General features: G+C 41.5%; 1 protein-coding gene across 1 annotated transcript in view; it reads left to right on the forward strand.

Moving 5' to 3' along the window:
• ALDH7A1 (aldehyde dehydrogenase 7 family member A1) overlaps nucleotides 1-3,818 on the forward strand; it is a 45,239-nt gene extending 41,421 nt beyond the window's left edge. The window contains exon 18 of the mRNA XM_069962628.1: nucleotides 3,445-3,818. Coding sequence (XP_069818729.1) covers nucleotides 3,445-3,499 — 55 coding nt within the window. The 3' untranslated portion in view covers nucleotides 3,500-3,818. The remainder of the gene's footprint in view (nucleotides 1-3,444) is intronic.
• The last annotated feature ends 7,203 nt before the right edge of the window (nucleotides 3,819-11,021 follow it).

Raw genomic sequence — 11,021 nt, forward strand, 5'->3', positions numbered from 1 at the left:
AAATTAAATGACACCAGAATGGAGGTATAGGGTCATGTGATTTTACATAGTCTTGTCTTATCCCTCATATCCAGCTTTATCTTTATTTTCCTGCAACTTAAGGGAAGTGTAACAGCAAACATTAACTAGTAGAAATCCAGACGCTCACAACTGCAGCAATCATTAACTCATTACTGACACCAAGTAAGATAAGTATTATCTGAACAGATAGTCAGATGTATTTAATTTTTAGTATTTAGACTTTTGCTATAGCTGTCATTTAAGGCATAGGTGTCATGCATCCAGTCCTCCAGCTGTTGCAAAACTACAATACTCTCCATGCTTGAAAAGCCTAAGCTCTGGCTGTCCAGGCATGATGGGAATTGTAGTTTTGGTACAACCAGAGGACCACATGTTTGACACCACTGGTTTAAAGAGACCAACTGCTCATTTTCTCAACTGACAGGCAGCATGATTGGGCACCCTTATTACATCCAGCTATGATTGACATTCCTTTTCATAAACACAGATTAGGAGACCTGTCAATCAAGCCTGGGGGGCAGGCAAGTAGCCAACCAAGAACTGCCTCCTTGACTTTTTTCCTTTTTCCCAGCTTCTCTATTATAATGAGGGAGCCCTGTTCTTGCATGAAAAAATGGGTGTTTTTAAAAGCTGTAAAATGCTGACCAAAATGCTGCCCATTTAGCTGCAGATACCTTAAAAAAAGGACATTCCACTTTTACAGCTGTAAAATATGGTCATAAAATTTTGTGTGTCTGTGTTGTTGTATACAGAAGATGTCTCTTTTTATAGCATAAGAAGAATATAAAACACATTGTCCTTTAAGGCTGGGTTCACACTGCGTTTTTGCAGTCTGTTTAATGTATACATTTTATGGGGCAAAAAATAAGGTGCAAAAACAGATGCAATTGTGTGCAATCCATTTGGATCAGTTTTTCCATTGACTTCCATTATAAAAAAAGGGATCAAAAAAGATGTTTTAGTTCCCCCCCCCCTTCCTTTTTTAGTGCACACAAACATTGCTGGCCACATTTTTGTGTATGTTTAAAAGTAACCATTTAAAAACATACATTAACCCCTTAACAACAATGGACGTAAATGTATGCCATGGAAGTCATGGCCCAGATGATACATGGCATACATTTATGTCATGGTCTGCAGGGCTGCTTTGAAGTGAGCTCAGGAGCTGAGCTCACTTCAAAGAGAGTAAGGACCAGCTGCTCCAAGCCAATAACCCTTTCAGTGCCACGTATGCAGTGTAATGCGGGAGTCCCGATCAGTCTTTCTGGCTGATGGAGGTCTCTTACCTCTTCCCTGGCAGTCAGATCGGCGTTCAGTGCGGTGATCGCAGATAATACTGATCAATGCTATGCCTATGGCATAAAAAACATGCCATAGTCCCTCCCCCAATAAAAGTTGACATTCTCCCCCCCCCCCTTTCCCATTTTATAAATAAAACACCTAAAAATAATAAAAGAAATAAACATATAATATACAGTAGTGTTTGTAATTGTCTGATCTATTAAAAAAAACCATCACTGTTCCCACACAGTGGATGGCGTAAACAAAAACGCCATTCACGCCAAGATTGCTGTTTTTTTTTTTTATACATTTTATATTAAAAAATGTTATAAAAAAGGCGATCAATACGTCCGATCTACACAAATATGGTACTAAAATAAACTACAGATCATGTTGCGCATTATGAACCCCCCCCCCCCCCCCCACACACACACATTTGCTGAATCTAATTTTTTTCCCCCAACTTCACCCCATAAATATTATTTGGGGATTTCGTCATTCATTTTATGGTAGATTATAAGTTGCTACTACAAAGTACACCTGTTCCTTAAAAAAACGAGATCTCATTGGGCCCTGTAGATGGGAAAATAAGACTTATGGCTCCTAGAAGGCGAGGAGGAAAAAACGAAAACGCTAAATTGCAAATTGTTGCGGTCATTTTAGGCTCCATCCCTAAGGGGTTAAACAGACCGCAAAAACGCATTACCATTCTATGTTAATTGTGGGAGATGTGTACTGTACATTAATTATCAAGACTTTAACATTAACCCTTTCTCGCACGAGGACGTAATAGCCGGGATCGCGGCTATTAGCGGGCACGGTCCAATCGCCGTGCCCGCTAATTAGATAATCGGAGTCAGCTAAAAAAGATGACAGCTGCCTCCGATTACCGGATTCAGCCGTTCCCTGGTGTCTAGTGGGGGAGATCGCTCCTCCGGGACGTTGTTACTGAAGCCGGCCGGGGACCGCTCCAAGATGGCGCCGTCCCCGGCTCGGCACTCGTTTGTTTTTGGCTGCAGCAGCCGAAAGCAAACGAGTGCCTATCTCATTGATTCTTGCTATAGAAGTATACAGCAAAGATCTCAATGAGAGATCAAAGTGTATACTAGAAGTCCCCTAGGGGTGCTTCTAGTATATGTCTAGTATATGTGTAAAAAAAATAAATAGTGTTGTTGTCAATAAAAAGCCCCCTCCCCTAATAAAAGTCTGAATCGCCCCCCTTTTCCCAGGTTATAAATAAAAGTAAATAAACATGTTTGCTATCGCCGCGTGCGTAATCGCCTGAACTATTAATGACATTCCTGATCTTGCACGGTAAACGGCGTAAGCGCAAAAATATCCCAAAGTGCAAAATTGCGAATTTTTGGTCGCATCAAATCCAGAAAAAATGTAATATAAAGCGATCAAAAAGTCGCATATGCGCAATCAAGATACCGATAGAAAGAACACATCATGGCGCAAAAAGTGACACCTCACACAGCCCCATAGACCAAAGTATAAAAGCGCTATAAGGCTGGGAATAGAGCGATTTTAAGGAACATATATTTGTTAACAATGGTTTTGAATTTTTTTACAGGCCTTCAGATAAAAGAAAAGTTATACATATTATATCGTTTTAATCGTAACGACTTGAGGAACATATAAAACATGTCAGTTTTTCCATAGGACACACGGCGTAAAAACACAATCCCCCCCCCCCCCCCAAAGAAAATATTATTTTTTTTTCTGGTTTCGCAGCATATTTTATTGCAAAGTACAATTAGTGACGCATTTTTACACCTACAAACCCACATGAGCCCTTATTTTTTGCAAGTGCTATGGCCTTTTAAGCACAAGGAGGAAAAAACAAATACGCAAAAACGAAAATTAGCCTGGTCCCGACGGGGTTAAGGGCCCTTTTAGACATCCTGATCACTGTAGATTGGCGCACTTACAGAGCCGGTGACGGGAACTCTCACTGTGCTCTTTGCTACCGTCACTTATTTGCCACACTTTCCCTATTACTTGTTTTTTTTTTTTTTTTGAAAGGTCATATGACCTAGTCACCTGGAGGATTAAATGTTTAGATTGTTAGTAAGTAGCCTGTATCATATTATTTAACTCGAATGTGTATTTCCTAAATCTTTTCCATCTTCTTTGCAGTACAATAAACTACAGCAAGGATTTGCCATTAGCGCAAGGTATAAAGTTCCAGTGAATTAACAGCAGATGGCACTCTTCCTACTCAGGACGTATGGTTAAACAATCGGCCATAACATGGAGCCTGACACAATGAGTTCAGTACTTCTGACTGAAAAACTGTCAAATACGTGCATAAAAATAAGGAAATTAAAATCATTACTGTAACACAATGTTACAACTGCTACATCAAATACTCTACTGGAAAATATCACCTCCTTTATCGGTTATCATTGATGATCCTCTAGATCAATCCTGAAGCAAAATTTGACTTTGTTGTCAACAGTTTGTAATTTACAAATGAACTTTTAGCATAAAAGCATTTCTATTGTGTATCATATGCTGTTGTGGAGTTTCTTTCCAATTCCTATAAATACTTTGCTGGATGTTCTGTGCATTATCCCTTTAAAAAATATATTGGCATAGGTGTAAATTTATTGGTACCACTGTGTCCATCGTTGCTTGTTTTGTTGGTGAGCTATATCTATTACAAAGCCTGCTATGCACTTTACAAGGAGCATGAACACCCATCTTTGCCACACAAGGGAGCAGTGATACCTTTCAGAGGAGCAGGGACCAAACAATCGGCCCAGAGAATGTGTACACAGTATGCCAGGCAAGATTACTGTTTTGTAACTGAAGCAGGAGACTCCTGTCAGATCTAGAATCCCAACTCCATTTCAAATTATCATGGTCCTCCAAACTGGTTGTGTAGGGCACCACAAACTCCAGTGACCTGTGATGTGTACACATTACCAGTCACATACAGTACACACCTCTATGCAAACCGTGCTGGAGTGACACCAATGAAGGTGTCTCCACCATTTCGCCAAATAACTTATCTGGGGAAAGCCATTTATACTCTGGACATGGCGCTATATAAGCATAAAAAAATATATTACAAAAAGTGCATCTGAAGAAAGTCTTATGGCTACACAAAGATTCCCGGTTGGGCGACTAAAGCAGCCATGTTGTGCTGCATGGTCATGTAGCCAGGAATCTGTGTAGCCCCAGTCTCAGGGTGTTCACCTCCAGCATGTTCAGCTGTTCCTGGATCTCCTATATATTTGTATTGTACACACTAGCAGGAACCAAGGGTCTCTGCACTAATGGAAACCTAAAGAATATGCAATAATTTGGACTATATACACAGGAACAGTAAAGTCTCTTTTAATACAAGATCAATGTTGTCTGATACTGTGCATTTAAGGAGTAGACAGCAATGCATGTGTATCACACCTGTAACAGTGGTAGATAAATAAATTATATGTTCATCTTAATGAAGTTATAAACCGTTTTGAAGTTAGGTGAATTTCCACCTAGTCATTTGACAATTTGTTTTACAGATTAATCAATGGCAGAATAAAATAAATATTATTGTTAAAGTCATACAAAGGTGTGACTGACACATTTATATATAGTTACATCACACATCCTGTAGGTTAATTGGAACATGAATATCACCAGTTTATCTTTGTATTGTAACTCTTTCCACAGACAAGAAAATTCCAAGACTGAATTCCATATGGACACATTTTCCATGCTTAGTCACTTTGTAGTGGAAGAGCCATATGTTACTGAGCCGTGATCTCTGACAAATCACTTACACAATGAGGGCTGTGACTGCTGTCAGAGCTTATTACCTTACAAGAAATAAAAGCACGCTTCACTCTCACTCTACAAAACAATTGGGTACAGAACATATTGGCACACCTCGTACTCTACTTCCTCACCCAGATCCTGCCCATATCCTAGGCTGCATTTAAGGGCTCTGTCAGATTCACAGGCATTTACTTAAATCAATTGTATATTTTTTCCTTCTTTCACACGCCTGTATTTTAGGTCCGCATACTTTCAATTGCTGACAATATAGGACTCATTGATTTCTATGGCCACACCATAGAAACCATAAAACCTATGTAGGTTTATTAAAAACCAAACTAAACACACTCACCACCTTTTAATAGAAATCATTGAATCACGCATTGAAAGAATATCATGACTTGTAATGAGAAGAACAGTGTTTGGAAAAACAAAAAACATTAATTATGTGAAATGTGAGTACACAGACATGCCATATGCATTTTGGACTCTTGTATCAACTAGCGTAAAGACTTGGTATTTACATGTGCACAGTAAATTCCCTTATAATATATTGAAGTCTGATACTGTAGGTGCATTAAAGGAGTACTCCAGAGAGTATTAAAGCAATGCATATGTATTGTATGTGTATTAGTAGTAGATAAATAAATTATACATTTACTTTAATACAATTTTATACCTTTATTAAAGCAATGAATATATATATTTTTTAGGTGAAATGTTTATTCTCCTTTCAAGTGCTCGTTCACACTATGGCATCAGAATGCCCCCCCACCCCCCGCACGGACTCTGTGCCGAATCCTGCCTGCTATCTGTTTCAATGGGAGGGCTAGCACTCTTCCCCTCAAAGAATTGACATGTCTATTCTTTGAGAAAAGGCATGCAAGCTCCCGTTCAAACAGATAGCAGGCAGGAGTCTGCGTGGGGGTTCCGTGCTGATTCTGTAGTGTGAACAGGCCCTTACACTGGGTTTTCACCTGTCATATGAAAATTGTTTTGCAGATTTATGAGTGTCAAAATATATATATATATATAATATATATATAATATATATATATATATATATATATATATATATATATATATATATATAGTTGTGGTTTTTTTTTTACATCACACACTGTAGACCTATGGGGACATTCATTTTATCACCTTGTACATTTTCCACATACAGAAAATTCCAAGACTGATTTCCATACGATTACATTTTCCATGCTTAGTCACTTTGTGGACTTTAGATGTAGTGCAAGAGCCATATGTTGTTACTAAGCCGTGCTCTCTGACCAATCACTTACACAATGAGGGCTGTGACTGCTGTCAGTCAGAGCACGCTTCACTCTCACTTTAGAAAACAAATTAGGTACAGAACATATTGGCACACCTCGTCCTCTACTTCCTCACCCAGATCCTGCCCATATCCGAGGCTGCATTTAGCTTCACAGGAAATCACAGTAATTCACCTAAATCAATTTTATATTTGTTCCTTAGATGAATCTAAGACCTCTTTCACACTGTTGTATTTTCAGTTCTGCATGCGATTTTGTCAACTGACAATATAAAACCCATTCGTTTCTATTGCCCAATGTACATACATCTTTTTCATGGATCCAGATTTGGATTCACAAAAAAAAAAGGGCAAATAGGTTTGTCAGTGGGTCCTTGAAAACCATGGATAGCATATGGATTGCACTTGGATGTCCTATAGATGCATTGTAGATGTTAATTTGTGGACAACAGCTATTTGGTTTTGGCAGTCCACAAACACAGTGGTTGTGTGATGGGGGTCCTATAAAATAAGTTATCATTACAAAATGTATGTTGTACAAACCACTGAACATTTAGTGGCCACTACATGATGCATGCCACTTGGCTTCCTATAGAAGAGTTTACTGTTGTGCTCAAAAGTTTACATACCCAGGCAGAATTTTTGCTTTCTTTTTTTTCAAAGAATGTGAATAACACACACTTTTTTTTCCCCCACTCACGGTTAGTCGTTGGGTTAGGCCATTTACTGCCAAACTACTGTGCTTTCTCTTTTTAAATCAAAATGACAATCAAAAACATCTCACATTCAATTGACCTTGATTAAAAGTTAACATACATACCCCAGTCCTTAATATGTGTATTGCTCCCTCTAACATAAATGACAGCTTAAAGTCTTTTATGGTAAATGTGGATGAGGCTCTATTTTCTATTTTCTCAGATGGTAAAGCTACCCATTTTTCTTGGCCTCCTGTTCCTGTTAATTCCTGTGCTGTCTTGCATGAACTGCGTGCTTGAGATCTCCCCAGAGATGCTGATATTGAGGTCAGGAGACTGAGATAACTACTCAAGAACCTTTACTTTGTTCTGCTGTAACCAATGATAGGTCAACTTGGCCTTGTGTTCTGGATCATTGTCATGCTGGAATTTCCAAGTACGTCCAATGTGCAGCTTCCAGGCACATGCCTGTGCAAATTTACCTCCAGTATTTGCTGAGGATGTCCTACATTCATCTTTTCTTCAACTTTAACCAAGTTTCCTGTGCTTTTGTAGCTCACACATCCCCAAAACATCAGCGATACACTCCCATGCTTTACAGTAGGAATAGTATTCCTTTCATTGTAGGCCTTGTTGGCACCTCTCCAAATGTAACGTTTATGGTTGTGGCCAAAAAGTAAAATTTTGGTCTCATCACTAGTGATGAGCAAACAGTAAAATGTTCGAGTTTGAGTCGAACCTCGAACAGTGTTGGTGTTCGGTTCAAGGTTCGACTTGAACGTGAATCCCATTAAAGTCAATGGGAGATGTCCGGATTAATTTTTATACCTAGATAGGTGAGGAGAAGCTGAATTTACCATCCAGAAGAATTAACTGGATACATGGAACAACTTAGTGAAGAAAATTTGGCTTTAAGAATGACAGAAAAAAAATTAAGAGGGTAAAATACTTCATTCCTTTCAATGGATAACTGAGGTAGCAGAGTTGAGAGTGACATAGCAGAGTTGAGGCTGCAGTGATGTAGCACAGCTGAGGTAGTAAGGTATTTACATAGCAGAATACCGTTCAGGAAAGAAAAAAAGTGCTGCACCTCACACCTATGGCTGATACTAGTACCTCTCGGCTGCATAAAAAACATCAGAATTCTGTATGTGAATTGATCAAGCCACACTGCCCCATGTACCACGTGCAGGTATCTGATACACATGGGTCCCTACACTAAGTCCACACTGTGCCAGTCAGCGACCACCACCCCCGCAGGCGTGCACAGTCAGGGAAGGGAGGCCATGGAACGGCCTTGCAACCCCCATGCCACAGGACCAGACCCAAAAATGCCACACCAAAACCCAGCCAGCACCACCGGCGGGGGAAGCTGCCCCCAAACAGCACAAGTCTGGATAAGGTATTGCACTCACCATAGCTATCAAAGACAGAATGGGACAGACAGGAGGGATTAAAACCATGAGCACTCAGGTGTCTCCTGCTAATTGCGGTCATGTGGGTCTTACCAGGAGGAGTGCAAAACACGGAGAAAAGAGAGAAACAAAATACGGTTCAGGAAAGAAAAAGAGTGCTGCACTTCACACCTATGGCTGATACTAGTACCTCTCGGCTGCATAAAAAAACATCAGAATTCTGTATGTGAATTGATCAAGCCACACTGCCCCATGTACCGCGTGCAGGTATCTGATACACATGGGTCCCTACACTAAGTCCACACTGTGCCAGTCAGCGACAACCACCCCCGCAGGCGTGCACAGTCAGGGATGGGAGGCCATGGAACAGCCTTGCAACCCCCATGCCACAGGACCAGACCCAAAAATGCCACACCAAAACCCAGCCAGCACCACCGGCGGGGGAAGCTGCCCCCAAACAGCATTTACATAGCAGAGTTGAGATAGTAAGGTAGTGATGTAGCAGAGTTGAGTCCAACTTACATCCACCATTTGGATCAACCTTACAGCCTTGTATTCCATTTGTTCTTGTACTGGAAAGGGTTAATGGCCACTGCAAAGGGCTCATTTTATATTGCCCCCAGTGTTCAAGTTTGGTATTCTTCATATTCTCCCATGTATATTGATTTGCATATTTTTCTATGCTTGTCACATGGTGTGGTGATGCAAATGGCCTAGAGTCACATGACTTCCCCGGCTGCCATAGTAACCCCAATAGCCGTCGAGCTTTTGGCTGGGGTCAGTTAGTCACTTCCCCTCTAAGGTGGTTGTTCTCCCTCTACCTTCAAGGGGGAAGGACGTGTTCCCTGTCGTCCTATTGGCCTCACAATAGCTGGGGTGTTCTCACCCCTGTGGGCCACTAGGACGAGTGGAATTTTAATGATTTAAACTTGTAGCTCCTCCCACCCCTGTATATAGTGCCCCTCTACCTTCCACCTGTCAGTTTTTATTTTTCGTCCCTTTGGGTACGGGGGGCGAGTGGTTAGCTCTGGTCCTGGATGTCCGGGGCCGGAGGTAGCTCCGCTTTTTGCCTTCGGGCATTCGGCGGCGGTCCGGCATCTTGTGGTGTCCTGGGCCGCTGTAGATCGAAGCGGTCTCCATACTGGAGGCCGCCATCTTTGCGGAGCCCGGGATCCGGAAGTGTCTCTGACGCACTTCCGGTTTCGGAGCGCGATGCACCCGTTAAGCTCCGGAGCTCCACAGATCGGCGAAAGACGCGGTTAGGATAGTCGGGAGGCCGGCGGCGCCTTCCTAAGGTACAGGCTCATTACCTTTTCTGATCTGAGGTCTGTGTTCTGGCCTATTCTTCAGCTCCGCCCCAAAGGGGCGTAAGGGGGCGGGGCTTGTAACCCTTGGCGCCAGTTTGGCGTTTTTAAACCCCACCTGCACTCAAAGCTTTACCAGTGTGTCTGGATCTCTCTAGCTGGTGGATGTGCTTAGACAGCGGTGTCGCCTATAGCCTTCACAGTCTAAAGTAAGTGTTGCGCTTAGCTCATTTATGGTTTTCTATGAATACTTGTTACTCATTTTAATGTATGATAGATGTCTTCTAAGGAGGGTTCTGAGAGGAGAGCCTCTGATGGTCGAAAAACACTGTCTAAGAGAAAACATTTCTCATGTGTCGACTGTGATAGAGACCTTCCTGATGGATGGGAATATTTGAAATGCCATGAGTGTCGTGTTACAGCCTCAAGTGACGAACCTACCATACATGATGTGGTAGGTTAACCCCTTCCTAACATTCTGTTTATCCATTTAAGTCCATAAGTGGTACTTATATATATATATACCTATTCCCACAGGTGGTGTGGGTAAAGCAGTCTCTGACGGGTATCCAGGACTCTGTGTCTGAATTGAAGGAATATCTTCCAGAGTTCTAAGAAGTCAAGAAGGGATGAACGCCCTAAGTGTGTCTCGCCATCTGGACGGGAGTATAAGATTGTGGATGAGATTGGCTCATCCTCTGATGATGATGACGATATTGAGACTATAAGAACATATTTTCCTGTTGAGAAAATGCAAAAATTCATTAGAGTGGTCAAACAACAGAACGAGCCACAGTATGATGATGAGGATAGACCATCCACATCTAGAAGAGCCTTTGATGTGGATGATACGTCTATGCTCATGTTAAAAAACGAATGGCGCAAGCCTGAAAAGGCTGCGGTTATAAGCCGTAGATTTAAGGCTATGTTTCCACTGATGGAAGACAAAGCTAAAGATTGGCTCTCACCTCCTAAGGTTGATGTAGCCGTAGCTAAATTATCTAGACGTACCATGGTTCCAGCTGAGGATGGGTCCAGTTTAAAGGACCCCATGGACAGACGCCTAGAGGTATCTCTTAAAAGAGCCTACTCTGTGGCCTCTGCTCAGGGGGCTGTGTCTATTTCAGCCTTCGAGGTAGGGAAGGCCTTGAGGAAGTGGCTTATGAAGACACAGGATGACATAGAATCAGGAGTAGGAAGAGATGAGATACTTACTGCCTTTAAAAAGATTAATCTTGGA

Source organism: Dendropsophus ebraccatus, chromosome 3 (genome assembly GCF_027789765.1).
Source record: "Dendropsophus ebraccatus isolate aDenEbr1 chromosome 3, aDenEbr1.pat, whole genome shotgun sequence".
NCBI classification, from domain to species: Eukaryota; Metazoa; Chordata; class Amphibia; order Anura; family Hylidae; genus Dendropsophus; species Dendropsophus ebraccatus.